Here is a 20,829-nt window from a genome sequence, read left to right as displayed (position 1 = left end):
ATGGAAAAATTCATGGGTTCATAAATTGTGGTTCATAAATTGTTCCAAGATAACTTCCACTGAATGTGAGTTGGTTTGATAAAATTTAAGTATTTTCTTACACTTATGTTTCTAGGAAATAAAGTTAAAATTTTATTATTACCAATGAAAGAACAAATGAATATTTTTTCAAATTAAACAAAAGCATTCAGTCGACAAATTAGCTTATTAAGTTGAAGGTTGTGCATAAAATTGCAATAATGACAATTCAAATGAGGTAAACAGAATAAACCGTTTATTAAAACATCGTGTGATAAAATAAACTTTTTGATCCAATGCTACAATGGTAAACATTTTCCCCTCATTAACGTTCCACCTAAAACACAGTTAAATTACAACGCAATATGACCAGAACTTGAAAATACTTCTGTCCTTTACCACTCAGTAATTGAACAGTGAGGTGAGTGCAGATCTAGGTTTCCTTGATGAGTCAGAGACAGAGGATGATAACGTAGAAGACAACTGAAATCTCATACAACCAAAGGTTAAATTTTATTTACCCTGTTCACTGGTCTAAACTTAAAATTCTCATTATATCAAATAAAGATTTCATGAATCATCCCCCTCCCTGCCAAAAATAAATATTAGGAACAGACTAAGGATAAGAGTTGGGTTTTCAACTGCACTTTATTTGTTACTATAACATTGGTTTTTTTTTTTAACTGATCAACCATAAGCATGCAAAAAGTTCTCTTCTGAACGGAACTGCTTCCGTAGCTCCTTGGCTATCAGTAGGTAAATTATAAACGTCGTTCAATTTATAGTTCTCTCCTTTATAGCACTTATAAGCAGTGTGTGAGACACATACCACAGAGGTAGGAAAGACCATCTTGAATAAATTATCTTCTTAACTGTAGAGAATTTCTGAAAATAAAACTGAAAAAGGCTAACCCGTGCCTCTGATGAGTCCCAAAAGACCACAGATCCACCGCCTCCGATTCAAAGAATTAGTCCCCTGGAGAGTTCTAGCCTTTGTAGGGCACCTGATAACAAGATCCACCAGGGCTTGGAACAACTGCACAAAGAACACCTTCCACTGCTCTCATTTGCCGATTCTTTGGACCACCCAGTCCTGCTGGCAGAGCGGGCAGCGATTGTTCTGTTTCACCCACAGGGACATGCAGCAGTTATGGAAGGAATGATTACATTCTCCCCAGACGACTGAAAGAAAAAAAAGAATATCTGACATTACATATTTCAATTTAAACTACCGAGCTCAAAATTCTAGCTTATTTTCAATTATGTAATAATTAGGGTTCGTAATCTTGAATAAAGACGGTTATTAACTGGTCAAAATAATTTTTTCTAGCTATAAAGAAATGGAACCTTACATATGTAAATTACACTTAAGAAATGAGATAAACCACTGTGCTTGGGAACTTTCCATCACTGTTTAGAATCTGTGGGTGCTGTGGTGGCCCCCAGTTCCTACATAGCTCCACATGGTGTCTTTCTCAAGTTAGGAGATTAAAAGACTTGAGTCTTCCTTAGATCCCAGACTACCTCAGTCAGGCACTGACCCTGGAGCCCTCTGGGGCTTTATTTTACTGAAAAATGTCCTCCTGATTTTTATTTAGCAAGATATAATGAATTTTAAATGTTTTTAGCTCATAGCAGGCTATTATAAACAGGTGACATGCTTCTAAACATTATTAGTTGTACCTCTAATGAGTTGTTTTCTGGAAGTGGTGAGGATCTGTGTTAAGTCATCCACAGGCAGTGCAATTCCTCACGTGACAAACAGAATGGAATTTTCAAAGTGGCTGGCTTTGAAAGAGAGGTCTCTTTCAAGAAAAGGGTCTCTCTGTGATCAAAGAAAGCTGGCCTACACCTCACAATTCCCAAATGAATATTTTTAAAACAAACAGAATCGAAGAAAAAATTTTAACCAAGGGAAATCACCCATAATCTGGGATACAATCTCAAACATGGGCTTCATTTATCCCTTGCTTGACCAACTGAGCTATAACAGAACAATAAAAGAAATAGTAAAAAAAAAACAGGAGACAAACCTTTTTGTGAAAATTGGTTGTAGGAGTAGGAAGCTAGGGGACTCAATCTAAGTCTTTTGGGAGGAAGAAACAGGATTTGATCAAAACTACATAAATCATTAAGAAGCTATATGTAAACCACACAAACACAAGGTAACCTTTCCTTTCAGGAAAATCTTTAAACACTTTTATATAGCAATGTAGAAGTGATAACCTCAAGAACTAGGACATAAAAACCTTTGAGTTGCTTAAATATTTGGCCTAAGACAACTTCTGTAGTCCCAGATGTAAGTAAAATTTAACAAACTTCTATCTATAAACTACATCCAAAAAAATCTTGAGATTTAGAATTGTTTTTACCTTGGTAGAAAAGTTAAATACCGGATCATAAAAGAATATTGAATACTGAAATGCTTTGTTAAAATAAAACCCTGACTGACCAAAACTAACCTGTAACATACTCAAAACTTGAAGGATGCTTTGGCAAATTCCTTATTTTATACTTTTCTTAATAGAAAATGATTATTTCTTTTTTGATTATCAAAATGTTTACCATGTCCATGTCTAGAATATATAACCAATTCTCCTCAATTAAAGCAATTGAAGGACTTACAGATTAATTCTATTAAGACCATTTGAGAACCAACACATTTTATATTAACAATGGATCACTGCTTTACAGTTTATTTTTGTGTATTGATAAAGTCAATCTTAATTGCGAATTCAAACATCCCCACTGAGAGAAAACCTTCAGTTGAAAAAGCAAGAGAACAAAATTACAACATACCAACACAATCCTCTTGTTTGTTTTCAGCTTGACATCTAAGACAGGCATCTAAAAGTAAACAAATAGCAATTCTCATTCTGATGCTCAGAATGCAATTTTTAAAACCCATACACTTCAAAGTCAAATAAAGGCCCAAAGGGTTAGAGATGTAGATTAAAAGACTCATACTTTTAATTCCTCATCTGAACATAAGTGCTTAAAGATGAATAAAGTACAAGGCACTCTACTAATTTACTTATGACCACGAGCAATTTCACAAGGGTTACTGACCCTCTATTTTTACAAGCTCTGATGAAAAGAACTTGGATGTAACCACCAGAGAAAAATATGCTATACTCCACTATATTAGGAGTTATAAGCTCACTGGGCATGTTCACACAGATCAACCTTATGAGTAGTTTATTTTCAAGACATCCTTTTAAATAAGCCATGCATATATATTGGTATTTGCTTACACATAGATAGAAACTCTAGAAGGATATCCAAGAAACTAATAATAAAGTTTACCTGGGAGGGGATGGAATGGGAAGGAGTTTTCACCGTGTACTTTCTCAAGTTTTTAAGTTATGTGATTGTATAATCTCTATAAAAATTAAATGTAAAAAACTCCTAAATACTAGGTTCTCTTTTTTTCTTTTTAAGGAAATGCTCCCTTTATAAATAAGTCTGAGCCCAAAGCATTTACCCAACAACAGTAAAATATTTTAATAAATTACTTGGGAGAAAACATGAGGAATGGGAACCAAAAGGGGATACTAGAAGTCTTCAAAATTGAATCTGTACTACTATTTGTTTGATGAAGGAGGTAATATAGAATATTTTAGGAACCAATGAAATGGACTCATTCACTAGCTGAAAGGAGTCAAAGTTGGATAAAAGGAAGTTCAAACCAACAGAAAAAAATAGTTTTTAACATAAATTGGAGGAAAATAATTCTGTAAAAATAGAAGCACGGTGGAGCTGAAGCCTGCTTCTCTTCTTACACTGCATCATGCTCAGGCATTTGTTTGCTCCTCTCTGCACGCTCTCACCCTTAAGAAAACACACCACCCTGGCCTCTTCAGCGTGGATTAAAAACAACCCCCGCCTCCTGAGGCCTTCTTCAATTCCACAGTTACTGAGTATCTACTCTGTGCAAAGAGTAATGCACTGCGGACACCAAAATGACCAACTCTGGGTCCCTGGTCTCACCAGTAAACGGCGAGGTAGATAGGCAAACAACTAAATATCATAAGGATCACGATATAAGGCTGAAGACAGGGCTCTGGTTCTGTGTAATCACAGAATTAGAGCTCACGATCCCAACTGTCTCTTTTACAAATTAGGAAAACAAGGCTCCAAAAAGTTATCTCAAACGTCCACGTTAACATACAGCTGTGGAAGGCTACTCTGGCTCTTCGTAACTTGACAGCACTAGCAAACCTGGTTGCCTCTTCCTCACCAGTGCTTGCTTGCTGTGCCATCTGCTGCTTTCAGAATGAAGGGGGGGAGAGTGGAAACCCAGGGAGAGAGTGTCAACTACATCAGAATGGGCTGACAGGCAAATCTTAGATCCAGAAGTCATAACCAATCATTTAGGCGTATGAGATGAATTCCAAATATAAAGGACATAGGATTAAGTGGGCTCTTTGTATAATCTAGAAGTCTCTGAATTATGCTTATAGCTTTGATTTAGATTCATTATCAAAAATGACCTAAATGGATAAAAATGACTAAAGTTGCAGATAAAGGAAAACATTTTCTTTTGCTGATGTTCCTAATATCTAAAACAGCACATTTCTAAAGAGTATAGTAACACCTTTCAGAATGATGCTAAAAAACAAACTTCCTTCTGCTGTCACCTAACCACTAAGTGGATTTTAACACCTCATAAACAAAATACAGAGGTCTAGGCCAGAACACTTTCCTGAACCCAAAGCACAGCTGTTGTAAATCTGCAACATTAATCCACAGTAGCAGAATACTTGCTATAATTAGAAAGTTAATGTGAACCGTGAGTCATTTACAGCCCATACTTGGACTTACTTTAAATATCCCAGGAAAATTTATTTCTTGCAAAATTGCAACCATTATTTTAAATTTTGCATTTCTGTTTACTATTTTAAAATTTTTCTTTGGGGAGAAAAATAAAATCCTCTTTTAGGAAATTCTTTTTTTTAAACTAAAGGAAATTTAGGGGATAAAATTTTTAACAGTTTGCCTTACAAAAGAACAAAAATCGCCTGGATAAGTTAAAAATGTCACTCCAACTGGAAATTATGATTCTAGTTTTTAAGAAAGGGGAAGGACAAGGGAGCTGTATTGCAGGCCAATAAACTAGGTGCTTTTAAAACTTGATACGCAATATAAGCAGATCACATCTGAAATCAAGTTCTTTTAAAAGTAAAAAATAAAAATTGTTTGAATCCCACGGTTGTAAATTCTCTTTAAAACAAATCCTTATGAATAAAAAACGTAAGAGCATACTGCGGAGACAGTAAATTGAGAAATCGCTTGATGCTGGTAGGTTTGAATTTTCATTCCTCAAGCAGGGAGAGAAATTTTTAAGTTATTTTCTCCAATTCTCTCATTTTTCAGTGCAAGACACAAAGTTTACAAACTACTGAAACAGTGTTCTCCAACTACCTTCAAGAAATAACATTTAAGATGCTCTTAAATTTAGGAGTTTTAAATGCCCTATTTAAAAACAACGTGCATTTCAAGAGCACCTCTTTTTCAAGGTGGTCGGAGATCTTAAAACAGAAACGATATAAAACATAACGAGATGAAGCTGTGTTCTGAAAGGTTTCACTTGGTCCAATATTTTTATTAAAAACATCGTAGAAAGAAATAACAGTTATTTGTAAAAGAGGGTTTTCCATAAAGGTCTGACTTCAGGGCACTGTCTTCTCCAAGAAATGGCATCCTATGATAGGAAGGGACCAGGAAGGAGATGAAGTTTTATGTTTCTGAATAAAGGGCTCACATTCTTCCCGTTCAAGCCAAGCGAGTGCTATCTGACCAGTCTCGAATCATCCAGCTTTAAAAGCCAGCAGAACAGTAGCCCATCCAGAAAGGCAACGGCTAGGAACATTTTTCTTCCCTGCGCCTCTCCAGAGCACGACTAGGGGTCGTTTTCGTGGAAGATGACTCCAGAGCATCGCTTTGTTGTGTGTGACCAGAACCACTTTAGTGACCCGCTGACTCAGGGCCTTGACCCTGACCTCTCTGCGATCTGCTTTTTGAAAAGGGTGCCGTAGCTGGCCACACAAACCGAAGTGGTTCCTCCCAGCTCCCATCAAATCGCCTACTTTTATTGTCGTGATCACACCCATCATTACCTGAAATTACCTTGTTTGCACTGCTTACCACCCGTTTCTCTCCCCAGAATACCAGTCCCCGGCGCTGGGCGCCTGCTGAACGACCCCACGGCCCCTGGCGGCGGCCGCAGCCCTCTGACCGGCGGCAGCTCGGGCGTGGCCCGCAGTCCCTGGGCACCGGGGCAGGGCGACCCCGCCCCCACTCCTCCCGGAACAGTCTCTCCGAGGCTCGGTCTGTCCCCCCCGCCCGGAGCCGGGCCCGCGGAGGCCGCAGCGCGGCCCGGGCCTCGCGTGCAGCGCTTACCCATCACCTGGACCCTACAGATGGCGCACGTATCGCACTCCACGTCCCAGCTCCACATGGCCACCGCGTTCCACTTCTTGAGAGAGAACATTTTGTCGCCTCCCGACTTGGATCCTGCACTCCCGGAGTGAGAGGACAGGGCGCAGGGTTCCTCGCCGTCTTCCACGTCGGCCATGGCGGCGGCGCGAGGCCGGCGGCGGAGACGTTGGGTCGCGGGAGGCGGGAGGCTATGGCGGCTCCGTGGGGCCGCCCAACGGGCCACAGCGCCGCCCGCAGGCCGCGGGCCACCGCCGGGCCCAGGACTGGGGCCGACCGCGATTGGCTGGCGCGGCCGAGTGACGTCACCGTACGTCAGCGCTCGCCGCTTCCCGGTGCCCGGGTGTCTCGGTGTCCCCGGGACCCCGCGCCTGGCCAGCTCAGGGGCCTGAGGGGCCCGGGGCCGACTCCGCACAATGGAGGGTTCCACTGCGCAGGAAACACGTGTCCTGCTTTATGCCTTCATGACACTTACCGCTCTCAGAAGTTGTCTTGTTGATATATTCGTTTGCCTCGTCCCTCCCAAATGTAAACGGCATCGGAGCGGGGACCATGTCTTGACCACCACCTTCTCCTCGGTATGTAAAAAATGCAGCCTCAGGAGGGGCAGTTATTTGTTGAGTGAATGAATGACGATCTAGGAATCTGGTTCAACGGTTCTCAGACTTTTTGGTCTCGCGACCCCTTTACACTTAAAAATTATTAGGACATTAAAGAACTTTTGTTTTTGTAGGATGGATATATACGTATACACACTCATACGTATATATTTCTTTTTTAAGAAAACAGGAAAAAATTTAAATGTATTAATTCATTTAAAAATAACAGTAAGAAACCCGTTACAAGTTATCCTTAGAACAAGAATATCGTACACTCACAAGAGAGAGTGAAGAGAAATAGCTGTGAATATTGTTATCCAAATAGTTTTGACCTTGTTGGTCCCCTGAAAGGATCCCAGGAACCCTGGGGACTGTACTCTGAGAACCTCTGATCTAGTTTAACCTCCTTTTATACGTAGGAATAATGAGGTCCAGAAAAGTGAGTAACTTAAACAACACACTGCTCTTCCGTGAAGGTGACAGTTTGGAAACCAGGGTTCTTCTGTTGCTAGCCCAGGGTCATATTATTATGTTTTCCCAAGCAAAGCAGATAACATCTCTCTTTAAAAGATAAGAGATAAGAAAGCTGAGGCACAGAGAGCGGAAGAAGATGCTTGATTACCACTACCACCTAGTGGTGGACACCTGCTGTGTCAGGTTTGGGACTCAGCCTCCCACCTCTTCTTACTGGGCCTAATCATCCCTTCATCTCCTGATGTCAGGCCTTGTGCCTGGGCCAGGGCTACCCAAACTCCAGAAATCTGGCAGAGGAACAGGGATGCTTATGCATTTACATATTTATATATGTAAAAATATAAATGTGGACACATGGTCACATTTGGCTAGATACTAATGTGTGCTGTTCGTTGAGTGGTGCAGTTAGGTGCTGCGAGGGACAGAAACATTCCTCAGGACGGATGTAGTGAGGGAAAGCCTCATGGAAGAGGTGAAGTTTGAACTGGGCGGAGATGGGAGGCCTTGGAGGCCAGGAAGTGAATGGAGAAAGCAGACCTCTGCGAGGCTGTCAGCTTGAACAGAGCAGTAATAGTGGTGGCAGATGTAAATCTGACCACAGTAACTTTATGAGCCAGACAAAAATGCCTTTAAACAAACCCAGATGAACCATCCAAAACACATTTCATTCACATGAAGCTACCACACGTCTGACTAGAGATGGCTATAGATGCTAGATAGTTAAAAAAAAGAAGGCTGGAACCAGATGAGGCTAAAATGCCCCCCGTTGATGGGAACTGGGCACTCTGAAAGAGAAAAGGAGGGACCTCAGATGAAAGGCCAGAGGATGATTAAGAAGGAGAAATGGCACATGCCCATGCTGAATCCGAACCTCACCACCCTGCCCCTGGATTACTGTGGCCTGACTTCCTTCCTGTCTCTCCTCCCTACTCTAGCATTCAATATAAAGTGCCTGCTTAATTTTCCTCTGTCCACTTTTCCACCTGGCACTCTCCTGCTCAAAATGTTCCATGGCCCTGCATTATCACTAGAACAAAATCTAAATGTGCCAGTTGGTCCCTTAAATCCTGCCACCATATAGCCCCAGTCTACTTTTCTAGTAGTCATCCCTAAGCACTCCTCACTGAGACCGTCATCAGATTAGTCGGCTCAGTCATCCAAACACACCCTGGACTGTCTTTTTTTTTGCCCCTCACATTGTAACATCTCTGAAATTGGTCAGAACTTCTCCCTTCCTGCTCCGGCTACATTGCTTCTGAAATGAGGAAAAACTCACTTATCTTTGTGTCCGTACTGACCACTCTTTGCCACTATTTATTCATTCCTCCCAGAAAAACCATAGCACTTAATTCACTCTTTTGGCATCAGGTCGCATAACAACCCAAAAGCGCTGTTACTGATGTTCATCAAACAATTTTAAGGGTTTTAAATTGACAGCTCATAAATGATAAAAACCTTAAAATAGCAAAATGAGTATCCAATGGAAAAAAAAGCAAGTGCTGTTAATGGACTCTTCAGAAATTGCTACGTCTGTACTGCAGACACATAACACATCAACTCATTTAAAAACTTTTTAACTGTGGTAAAATACACATAACAAAGTTTACCATCATAACCATTTTTAAGTGTACAGTTCAGTAGTATTAAGTACATTCACATTGTTATCAACCAATGTCCAGAACTTTTTCATCTTCCAAAACAAACTCTATACCCATTAAACAACTCACCATTTCCCCCTCCTCCCTCTGGCAGCCACCATGCTCCTTTCTGTTTCTAAGTTTGAGTAATCTAGGTACCTCATATAATTGGAATTATACAGTATTTGTCTTTTTGTAACTGGTTTACTTAGCATAATGTCCTCCAGGTTCATACATGTTGTAGCATGTGTCAAAATTTCCTTCCTTTTTAAGACTGAATAATATTCCATTGTATGTATTTACCACATTTTGCTTATCTATTCATCCATCAATGGACACATGGGTTGCTTCCATCGTTTGATTATTGTGAATAATGCTTTTATGAACATAGGTGTACAATTATCTCTTCCTGATCCTGCTTTCAGTTCTTTTGGATATAAACCTGAGACAGGAAGGGGGTAGGGCACAACCTTTAAAAGAATGACATAGCTCAAGGGCACGACATAAACTGATTAGAACCAACTAGGTCCAAGATGGCTGAGTCGAGTTCTGCTTGACCTTGAGCGTCAGTATATGCTCATTGTAGCACATCAGCACGCTAAATGACACACCCCAGTTTCCATGGCAGTTCCAAGGACGACCACAAAAGGTCAAAAAGTGAGCAGTGGCCCAGTTACTGGAAATCCTCACCCCTTCCCCAAAATGGCTAATCTCCCACTCATTAGCCTATGAAATTACCCACCCCTATAAAAACTGACAGCCCCATACCCTCTTGCCTCTCTTGCCTCCCAAGATGCCACACTGTCTGTGGAGTGTGTATCTCCCTGAATAAACCTTTCACTTTACTATGGCTCATTCTTTAATTCTTCCCTGTGTGAAGCCAAGAACCCACACTTGGCGGCCGTCCCAGGGACTCACCTGAGACCTGGGATGGGACCCTCCTCTCGTGCCCTACTCTCTTTTCTGCAACAAACCCAGAAGTGAAGTTGCTGACTCATATTAATTCATTTGTAATATGAAATTTTCACATTTTATTCTCCAGGCTGCTCTTTTTGTTCAATAGTATGACTAGGGCATGTCTGCATATAAGCACTTTCATATCCACATTATTCTTTCTGATGGCTGCATAGAATTCCACTATATACATTTCCTGTGATTTATTTCTCTGAGAACCAGTTGAGAGACATTTAGTTGTTTCCAATGTATAATTAATAGTGCTGCAGTGAACATCTTTATACATATTTCCTTGCACATGTGTGAGAATATATATATATATATATATATATATATAGTACATTTCTAGAAGTAGTATGCCTGAGTTAAGGCTATGTATTTTTCATTTTGATAGACATTGCCAAAAGACCCCTAAATAAGCACAGATTTTACACTCCCAACCAGTGGATGTCGGTGGCAAATCTTTAAAAAGTTATTATTATTATTTTTTTGAGCAGAAACAATTTCTCAGGAAGCCTCATACATTGGATATATAAGTTCTAGAGATTTGTTAAATTGATGTCACTACCCTATAGGCTTCCTTACCCTGACTAATGATTTATACTATTTCAACTCATGCTCTAATGTTTACTTTTAATGTATGAGGATCTTGTCTTCCTTGCTAGATGCTAAGATCCTCAAGAGTGGACATAATTTACTGTACTCATCCTCACCTCTACAATTGGTTTGGTGCCTGGAACTTGGCAGCAATTGTTACATTGTACATAGAATGAATGACAGTTTTTGTTTTTGTTTTTAACTTCAAAATGAAGAGCTCTTAAGTGTTTTTTTTTTCTATTTTTCTTGTGTAGCTATTCTAAGTGAAATAACTGGAATCACTCAATTCTAACAACAGTAATACCAGCCATTAATATTTATTTTTGAAAACATACTATGAAACAGGTATTGTCCTAAAATACTTGAGATGTGTTACCTCATTCAATGCTCACCAAATGAAATAGGTGCTATTCTTATCGGTATCTTACATAAGGAGAAACTGAGGCACAGTGAGGTTAACTGACCTGCCCAAAGTCACCTGTAAAGCAGCAGGTTTCCACAGAGAATTCTGGTTCATCTAGTTGCCCAATCTATGCTTTTTATCCCTGCATCATGTACAATTTAACAAATCCAATTTATCATCTGTACATTGATCAATGACACCTCTTGCATTTCCCATGGAGCTGTCTGAAATCTTAATGAGGGTAGGGGGTAGAGTGAGCAGAAGTTTCCTCATTTGGGAGAAGATCCCCATTTTTAGGGATGTTGTCTTTTAGAAAATGGTTATTATTTCCCCAAATTCCTATTGTTCCCAACCATAGATATATTTATGAAAGAAGAGTCTTTCTTTCTTAAAGATCATGACTTCCTTCAAATTATAAATTTCACATGCACAAGAGAAGAATCCCACTTATTTTTACTAAGGCATACTTGTGAAACCCACATTTTAGAAAATGACAAGCGTGACAGAACTAACACTACTTTAAACTTTCATAAAAGAGTCTTATCAAATTTTAGAACTTGAAAGGGGTTTGGTTACAGTGAAAAATATTATAGAACAAGCAATATATTTCCAGGCATGTCTAGTTGGCCATGGAAATAGAATCCATATGGTTATATGGTGTCCATATTCAGTTTTTAGCCTGTGAAAAAATGAACAGGAAATCGTAAATAGAAAAAAAGAAAAAAGGAAGTTCAACTTTACATAGTAGAGAGTAAGCATATGTAAACCATTACCCCCCCCAAGAGGTAGCACAGCTTCATAAAGAGTTTAGGTAAATTCACCATTTCAGATCCACAATAGGCTAACGGGAACCAGGATGTGTGTGCGTGTGTGTGTGTGTGTGTGTGTGTGTGTGTGTGTGTGTGTGTGGTGTGTTTTGGGGTTGGAGGAGATTTGAAGAGAGGGGGAGGACTTTGCAGTAATCTTTGAGAGAACTATGTTGTTCTCTTCCTGCTTGTCCCTTGGTAAAATCATCGTCCATCAGAATGGAGCAATGCTTTAGGGGAGTGTTACCTTGAACCCAAATGCTCATGATCTCATCAAGCCCACAGTGTGCTACTCATGGCACCATCTATCGCAGCAAAGTGCCCAGGCTCCAAACAGTGCCCCCTGGTGGCTGCTACTCACAGGCATAGATATCAAGAGCATGCCTTTTTCTTCTTTGTACGGGTAATACTAGATTTCTTGCTGTTTTTCCAAATAGATCTGAAGGTGTCTGAAGAGATCTGGGGAGTGACTGTAATTTTTAAGACTGGCAGTTTACCTGAGAGGAGGAAGAACATAATAGTACCTGGGTAGGCTATCTCACAATTCCATTTGATGGACTGGGTCTTAGGCTTCTGAGCGGGGCATTCTCCCACATTCTTATTAACTGGGCAACTTTCCTTTCACCTAATACCCTTTCCTTATATCTTCTTGATGTGAGTGATCATAATAATTAATTTATTTCTGTAATAACTTCTTAGACTAGTCCTTTCTTTTTCCATTCCCACTATCATATCTTGGATGATTCCAGTAGCCTTCTAACTGGTCTTCCTAACCTCAGACTTCCACAATCCCAAATCTATCCTGGACCCTGCTTCCAGATTAATCATCTAAAAGCAAAATTCTGATCTTGTCCTTCATCAATCTGATAACATTATTGGCTTTCCGTCTTTAGCAGACATCTTTTGTTTGTGCTTGCCCGGCTTCCACTGTAGCTTCTTGCTGGAACAGAGCCCTGAGTTTCCTTTGGGGTTCCACCGCCCTGCCCTCCAGAGGTGGACACATAACTCAGACCTGGCCACTTCATGCATTTCTTCTCCCTGGCACAGTGACTGGTCCATAGGAGTGCATGTGACTCATGATGGTCCCATGAAAGTAAAGAGAAAGGCTCTTTCTTGAGATTAAACAGGCAGATGGTAAACTTCTGGCTAGTGCTGTCCTACTTGCCACTGTGTGGGAAGAACCTGCCTGTGAATAAAGTCAACACAGAAGCAGAACTTTCAGGAGGTGGGGGTAGGTGGCATTATTTGAATCCCTGACTCTAGGGGAACCTGTAGCTGGAACTACCCCTGGACTTTCCATTATTTGAGTCAATAAATTCTTTTTGGTATTGAAATCAGTTTTAGTTGGTGTTGTATAACGTGAAACCAAGATGTCTCGCTGATTTTCCTATATGGACCTGTGATATTTTGATTTATAAGAAATGTGTATTTGGTCATTTGGATGACCAAATATCTATGAGGAATATGCATTTCTTGTGGTATCTGTCCATGGTTCCTGGCTCACGGCTTCCAAAACCCTTGACATTTCCTGGGAGATAAGAGCAATGGCAGCATCTGTGTGTCCTCAATTCCTGAAAATGCTTTAGAGCCATCAAGGCGAGACGCGTGCCTTCTTACTCATCACAAGCCCCTTTCTACCACTGGTTGGGTTTATGTTAATAAGGTGACTTTCAGAAATTCCCTAAAGAGTGGGGCTGGTTGCCAAGGGAACCAACCGGGAATGGAGGGTTGGTACTTTCAGTCCCATGCCCTGATTTCCAGGGAGGGGAGAGGAGAGGGGCTGGAGGTTAAACCAATCACCAGTGGCCAGCGATTTAATCAGCCATGCCCATGTAATGAAGCCCTCGTAAAAATCAAAAGGATGAGGTTCAGAGAACTTGCAGGCTGGGGAAACAGAGCAATTCTACATGTCACTGTGCCAGGTCCCAGACGCCACAAGGACAGAAGCTCCTTTGTTTGGGACCTCGCCCCGCGTATCTCTTCATCTGGCTGTTGATTCATATACGTTAATAATATTTGTAATAAACCGACAATCTAGTTAGTAAACTGGTTTCCTAGCAAATTAATCAAACCAAGGAGGGGGTCATGAGTGACTGATTTACAGCCAGTTGCTCAGAAGTACAAGTAACAACCTGGATTTGAATTGAGGTTGAAACATGAAAATGGTTGTAAGGGTGTGGGATCAGGCTGGGCACAGTGAGGGGTGGTGGAGGGTCAGGGACTTGGAGGTATAAAACAGTATGGTTTGTAATTTCAGGATTTGGAAAGTGCCAGAATCCGGGTCACGGAGGGTCTGGGTGGTACAACTGTGCCTGGAAGAGACGCAAAGTCAGTATCCTAGTTGGATGTTTTCCTCTGGTGAGCAGTGCTTATTGGTACTTGGTGTGCTAGGGGGTCCTTCCATCCCATGGCTCATCATGGAAAATCAGGGTGTGTGTCAATGGGGTGAGGGTTTGCTCTGATACTCCACAGTGGGGTTGGTCCAGAGTGAAATCTAAGGTAGTCACCTTCCAGGGGCGTGCCTACATCGGGAGGTCGTGAAGTAGCCCTTCGTGTTTCCTGGGTCTACTTTTGGCCCAGGTGTGTGTCTTCCATGTTCCCTCGTAGAGCAGCAGGTTTTGCAGATGCAGGTCTGCTAGCTGACTCAGGGGCTATGCCGAATGTCTAATAAAGACCCTGGTGTCTCACTTGGGCCACTCTGGAGGGGTCACTGGCCTCAAGGGCCTTTAACAAAGTCTACAGTACAAAGGACTGGCCGACTCATCTAAAAGAGTTTGAGGCAAAGACAGCCAGTTCCCTGCCTGATATCTTTTCCTTCTCTTCTTCTTTGCTAAAAGAACTCATTTTTTTTTTTTTTAGGGCAACAATGTGCCCAGATAAAAACAAAATCTATTTTTTCCAGTCTTCCTTGGCATTAGGGGTGGGCATGTGACACAATTCTGGCCAACTAGACATAAGCAGAACTATGCTGGGGATTTCTGAGATTTTCTCATACAGGTACAAGCACCTTCTCCTTGTCCCTTCCTTCTCCTTCTTCTGGTGTGAGTTGGAAATGGGAGGCTACAGGCAAAACAGCCACTTTGCAACCATGAGGATAAAAGCCACTTGCTATGTTTGATGGTGGGGAAAGAGAGGGGAAACCTGGGACACGGACGACATGGTGGAGGGTCTGTTACCTGCCTAATATTCCTCTACTTGATTTAACCACTGTAGCTAGTTCTGTTACATGTAGCCAAGCATCATCTCTACCTGATGCAGAATTTAATAGCAAATAGTATAAATCATAGTCAAGGAGAGAATGAAAGCTCAGAGTTTAAAAAAAAAGGATGGGTCCAAAGCAGAGGAGGACGAGGTCTTCAATAGGAAAACAAGGTCCAAAGTCTTGACTACTGAGGAGGGGTCAGGAGGGAGTGTGGGACTTGTGGCTCAGGCTGTGACAAGTGTCAGGGGCTGGCGGCCACTTGAAATGAGGCCTCAGAGGATTCGTGTGGCACCCAAACCCACAGAAGACTGTCATGTTCCCTGAACACCACACTTCCGGTCATCCTTTTCACTTCTTCTCCTTATAAAGTTCTACTCATTCTTCAATGCTCCAGTTCCTTAGCAGAAGCTGAGATGACTTAAGATAGTAATTAGATATTGAGATGGAGTTACAGAACAATGAATGGCAGGGTGAGAAAGCTATGCACGTTTCGATTCTCTAAAAATATTTCGATCAAAACAATGCATACAGATAGCTAAACAATTAAATAGGGATTAAAAAGTTTATAATGAAAATCAGCAGACCCTCCCCCCTCCCACCTCAGCATCCGCAGCACTCTTCTCTAGAGACAACCACTTTCAACTCATTCAGCTGTTTTTCATGTTTACTGCCTTACTTCAAAGTACTTCTATATTATTTCTCAATATTTCCATTTAAATTTTTACATATTTACTCTTGTCACTTTCTCTCAGCAAACGTTTCAATAGAGATACATCACAATTTTTAGTTAAATCAACACATTAGATTCATTGGTATGATCATACATATTTTGTTCACAGTGTTTCTTTTTCTTATATAACTTTCTTTTGCCTGATTTAATAGTTGCCCTTTGTTTTCATTTGCCTAATTTAATAGTTGCCCTTTGTTTTCATTTGCATAGTTCTTTATGTACCTATTAGAAATATTTCCCCCAATTTCTTTTATTTCTCACATACCTATCATCATTTCTTTCAAAATACTTAAGCATTTCCAATGCTTTATTAATTCCGTTTTTAATGCAATATTCCCCATTTCCAAAGTCCTCCATCTTTCTGACCCGTCTGGACTAGGTCTGACCCTCAACCGTCTTTTGGGACTCCCTTTTCTACTTTTCTGTATTGATTCTCCTGATTTCTGGATTCTGCATTCTTTGTCTTTGTGATTTATTCCCTCATTTTGCTCAAGCATCTTCTCTGGAAGCTTCCTGAGAATGGATATAGAGGAGGTACGGAGTTTGAGTCCTTGCGAGCTGAAAACATCTTTAGTTTATGCTCACACTTGGTGAGGAGGTGGGAATGTGTAGAGTTCTCACAGAGCTGCCATGGCCGTGCTCCTTGCCTCTAGCTTTCAGTTAGGAAGTCTGACCTCCTTCTGACTCCCAGTCCTTTGTGTGCAATCTTCTTTCTTTTCATATGTTGTTAGGATCTCCCCTTTATTCCTAGCATTCTGAAATGCCATGATTATCATGCACTGTGCTGAAGACTCAGGGGGCTCTTTCAGTATGCAGATTTATGTCCCTTGGTTCTGGGAAAGTTCTCCATTTATTCCTTTGATAATTCCCTCTTGTCACTTTTCTCTGTTCTCTCTTTCTGAAACTATGAGTTAGATACTGGTGCTCTTAGACTGATCCTGTTGCTTATATTTTCTCACCAGTTTTTCATCTCCCTATCTTTTGTTCTACTTTCTGAAGACTTTCTTGACTTCATTTTTCAACATTTGTTTTGAAGTTTTTATTTTGGCTATCATTTTCACTTTCTAAGAACTTAAAAGTTTTTTTCTAATCTTTTTTCATAGCAGCCTGTTCTTATTTTATAGATACATTATCTTCTGTTTTACTGAGGGTGTTATAACTAATTTCTTTTAAAAATTTTCTGCATTGTCTCTATATCGTCAGGGTTCTTTTGTTCTCTTTGTTTCAGGTATGGTTTCCTGTGTTGGAGAATTGCCTCAGGTGTCTGGAGATTCTCAGATTTCTGTTCACAGTGAACCATGAGGATTCCAAAGGCTGACAGGAAGCTCCTGTGTATGTGCAGGGCTTGCTTACCTGCTAGGCTTCTTTGAATGGTGAGGGAGTGGCCAGCTGTCAGCATCTGGAATTCCTTTCTCTGGGGCTATTCAGTTCTCAAAGAATACCCCAGTCTTCTACATGGCTATCAGCCTTCTGGAAGCAAGGCAGACAAAGAAGGCTTGAGTGAAGGGAAAGGCTGAATCCCAAATGTGTAGAATTTTCCTTACTCCTCCTCTCTCCAGCTTCTCACCTCACCCTCATTGCTGGGTGTCCTGGGTCTGTTGAAAGGCTGTTTAATCTTTCCAGAGAAAAGTCCCTAATTGGTCTCCCTGCTTCTGCCCTTGCCTCCCCTCCAGTCTGTTTTCAACTTAGAGCTGGAATGATCCTGTTAAAATGTGGGTCAGATCAGGTCACTCCTCTGCTTAAGATTCTCAGATGCTTTTCCATCTCAATAGAGTTAAAAACTAAAGGTCCCCTGCCCTCCATGCTTACTTCTTGTCTTATTACTTTTCCGTTTTCTCTCACCCCATTCCAGCCATGCTGGCCACCTTACTGTCACTAGAACACACCAGGTAGGCTCCTGCCTTACGGCCTCTGCACTTGCTGTTCCATTTACATGGAATGTGCATTCACAGATATTTACATGGCTTGCTCCCTCGCTCCTTTGGGTCTTCACTCAAATGTCCCTTCTTAGTACAGCTTTCCCTGGCAGCCCTAACTAAAATTGCAGCCCCCAGCCCCCGACATACACACACTATCTCCTTATTTTGCTTTATTTTTCCCTTAAGTATAATCCTCATCTGATACACAATAGTATATGTTTTCCTTCTTTTTGAAGTTGTTGGTTTACCGTCTGTCTGTTGTTGGTTTGCTGTTACTGTCTGTCTGTCTTCCACTAGGAAGTAACCCCCACGAAGGCAGGAATTCATTGCTCAATTCACCAACATCTAGAACAGGGCCTGGCACACAAGAGGCATTTAATAAATGTATGTGAAAGAAATAAATAAGAATAAATAAATGAAGTGATCCTGAAGTATTGTTTTGTTTTCTTTAAAAATATTAGTTGAAAAACAACCCTGTAAGATGTGGATAGCAGGTTGTCTTTTTATTAACTTTTTTTTTAAACACGTGAGGTTCCTGATGTTTCTGAGGAAGGTTTCATTGTGTGTATTCCATCGTGAAAAGTAGGTCATTAAGAACTCCTTAGCAGGCTAATATAATTACCTTTAGAATTAGAAATTAGCTTGATAACTTGCTAATGATAAGAACACAGAAGCAATCAGAAGAACATTAGTTCTATAATCAGTGATATTACTAATTGCTTTTAATGTTTAAAATGATGTCATTAGGGCTAAATGGCAAGATATTTTCCCTACAAAATCCAACCAGGTAACCCTATCTGAAGAGTCTTTCTTGGTGTTCAAACCAACAATCTGAACTGCTCCATCAGAAATATCTCAATTATTTTGGTTCAAAATATGGATGCATTAAAACTACTCATATATACTACCACATTTGGCAAAAAACTGATTTCTTGAACTAGAAATTACATTTTAATGTTTTTTAGATGAGTATTTTCAGGTGGGTATTTCATGATCATCTTCCTATATATGCAAATTGAACCATTTAGTAAGCAAGCACAATGTTTTGCAGCTCCAAATACATACTCAGTGATAATTATTTTCCATCAAACCATCTGAGACCACCCATCATTAGCACCCACTACAGAGATGGTCAGTAGACTGCCTGCAGCTTTATAATGTCTTCTAGTGCAGTGTGTAATGAAAAAGTTGCTGCAGTGCCAAGAAAAACCAAAAGAAATCATTAACCTGCCATCAGTTTATTGAGCCTAAATTAAACTTAAATTTTAATTCATTTAAACAGAATAATTCTGTTGAGTTTGAATTCAACTCAAATGGACTACAAGTAGATGTTCTGTTTCTCTAAAAATAGAGGGATAATCTTAAAATCTTGGAATCATTTGACTGGCTGTTAAGAAATGGCAATACAGTAGTTTTAGTTTAAAAGTGGCAATGAAGTAGACAGTAATATAATTCTCTCTAAAACTGCCAGTGTTAAAAAACTGCAATCTAGAATTATGTCATGTCTCTAAAACTGTTTTATTATAGAAATGATAAAAGACTGGATGCTCGTATCACTCAATTCTCTCCACATAACCTACCAGATAGTGCACCAGGATTTCTCCCTGCTTTTGTTAACGTGGAATTTGGATTTTCAACTGTGTTTATGATGTCTTTCATTAGGCTTGATTTAAAATGACGTTTCCTCATCTCTCCGTCAGCAGTGAGATTGGCTATTGTTAATTCTGGTCATGCGTATTGTGAAGGAGAGGACAGGTGTGGCCAACGCTAAAAAGCTTGTTCCATATGCAATTCTCTCATTTTCAAAGGATTACATGACCATAAAACACCGTTAATGCTGTCTCTGTGCCAATCACACTTTAACCATTCTTCGATGATCCAGGAAGCACATCAGAATCTTACAAGGGCTGGTAATTGAGTTTTCCAGTTGATACCTGGAGAAATCTTTGCAGGTCAGGTTGGGGGGAAGAATAGTGAATGGGAGAGAATTCCTCAGAGAATAGGTGAGGATGAGAGAAGAGGGAGAAAAGAAAGAGCAACAGAGAAATTGTCACTTCAACGATATTCATTACCTAGATCAAAGACTACATATGACATCCTAAGAGTTCATGAACTTTGTGCAAATCACAGGGCACATCGACACAGTGGTGGCCGGCCTGTGACAGTGATCCTGGTCATCGCTTAGCTCAAGCCACTTTTTAATGGAAAAAGTGGAGCAAGTTGTAAGTAACGCTGCATTTGGGAAGGAGTAGACATGGACAGGTGGAGGGGAACACAAACTGAAAATGCCCTACCTGTCTTTCTGGCTCTCAGTGCTTCAAGTATGTCAGCAGCAGCCATTTCTCCCAGGACATTGTTTCCAAGGTCAGTCTCCCTTAAGTGGGCAGAGTATTTGATCAGGCTGACCAGAGAAAATGACAAGACAAAATAGTGTTGTGTTAAGTGCGGTAACTCAAAGAAACACAGTCCAGTTGTTTCGGAGTATGCTCTTTTCTTTAGGTCCTCTCCACCCTCCCCCACCTCCCTCCCAAAGATGCGGCACTGACCCAATTTGGAGACATCCGGAATCCAGTTTTTTCCCAATTTAATCTCTCTAGTCTGGATGCCTCTCCTAAGTATGTTGGTAGGATAAGGATTTTTAGTTGCCTTAAATCTACCACTCATTTATTTATTCAAAGGATATGGTGTGTTATTGTGCAGAGCTTCTCAGTCTTTTAGATTTTACCTACCAGTAAAATGTCAAATAAGTTGTGGGAACAGGCAAAGGTCAGTTTGGCACCTTTTAGTATGTCTAATAACTCTCACCTGGCAACACTATAAAAGAACAAATATTTTTATATAAAATTAGGAAAGGCACAGTCTCAAAATAAAGGATAGCTTTTTAAATCAAGATTAGCTTTACGAAAAGGAACGCTCTACCTGTCTTTATTTTTCTGATCTCTTTGAGGATTGTTCAAAATTCTTCCATGTCTTGGTCTTGGCCTGCCAAGTGGACTTTGGGAATCTCTGGCATTGTGAGTGAGCATGGAATCTGGGTGAAGCCCTGGGTTGC

At 40.6% G+C, this 20,829-nt stretch overlaps 2 protein-coding genes and 1 long non-coding RNA gene across 4 annotated transcripts in view; 1 reads left to right on the top strand and 2 right to left on the bottom strand.

Annotated features, from left to right (window-relative positions):
* Positions 1-252: 252 nt before the first annotated feature.
* On the bottom strand, positions 253-6,725 carry RNF7 (ring finger protein 7). Of its 2 annotated transcripts, none has more exons than XM_082461363.1 (3): positions 6,428-6,725; positions 2,818-2,865; positions 253-1,200 (listed from the first exon to the last, which is right to left on the bottom strand). In XM_082461363.1, exons 1-3 carry the CDS (start codon positions 6,593-6,595, stop codon positions 1,144-1,146), a joined length of 273 nt encoding a protein of 90 aa, XP_082317489.1. In that variant the 5' UTR covers positions 6,596-6,725; the 3' UTR covers positions 253-1,143. The 2 variants fall into 2 exon arrangements, with proteins under 2 accessions (XP_082317489.1, XP_082317488.1); XM_082461362.1 differs by having other exon boundaries at positions 6,421-6,717.
* A 210-nt stretch (positions 6,726-6,935) lies between these two features.
* The window catches only part of LOC309660553, a 56,005-nt gene continuing 42,111 nt past the window's right edge, over positions 6,936-20,829 (top strand). Inside the window, exon 1 of the long non-coding RNA XR_014263458.1 lies at positions 6,936-7,034. This is a non-coding gene — a long non-coding RNA (uncharacterized lncRNA). The remainder of the gene's footprint in view (positions 7,035-20,829) is intronic.
* LOC309659560 (uncharacterized protein) overlaps positions 10,035-20,829 on the bottom strand; it is a 45,441-nt gene continuing 34,646 nt past the window's right edge. Inside the window, 2 exon segments of the mRNA XM_082459443.1 lie at positions 10,035-12,423; positions 20,072-20,178. Coding sequence (XP_082315569.1) covers positions 12,299-12,423; positions 20,072-20,178 — 232 coding nt within the window. The 3' untranslated portion in view covers positions 10,035-12,298.

Source organism: Balaenoptera physalus (genome assembly GCF_965194825.1).
Source record: "Balaenoptera physalus genome assembly, chromosome: 4".
Lineage (NCBI taxonomy): Eukaryota > Metazoa > Chordata > Mammalia > Artiodactyla > Balaenopteridae > Balaenoptera > Balaenoptera physalus.
The sequence above is the reverse complement of the archived record's forward strand: the minus strand, read 5'-3'. Positions and strand labels throughout refer to the sequence as shown.

Coding starts and splice junctions, on each gene's coding strand:
- RNF7 (XM_082461362.1), bottom strand. CDS start 6,595: ATGGCCGACGTGGAAGACGGCGAGGAACCCTGCGCCCTGTCCTCTCAC. Junction 2,866..6,420: donor CTGTAGGGTCCAGGTGATGG/GTAAGCGCTGCA, acceptor GTTTACTTTTAG/ATGCCTGTCTTAGATGTCAA. Junction 1,201..2,817: donor CAAACAAGAGGATTGTGTTG/GTATGTTGTAAT, acceptor TTTTTCTTTCAG/TCGTCTGGGGAGAATGTAAT.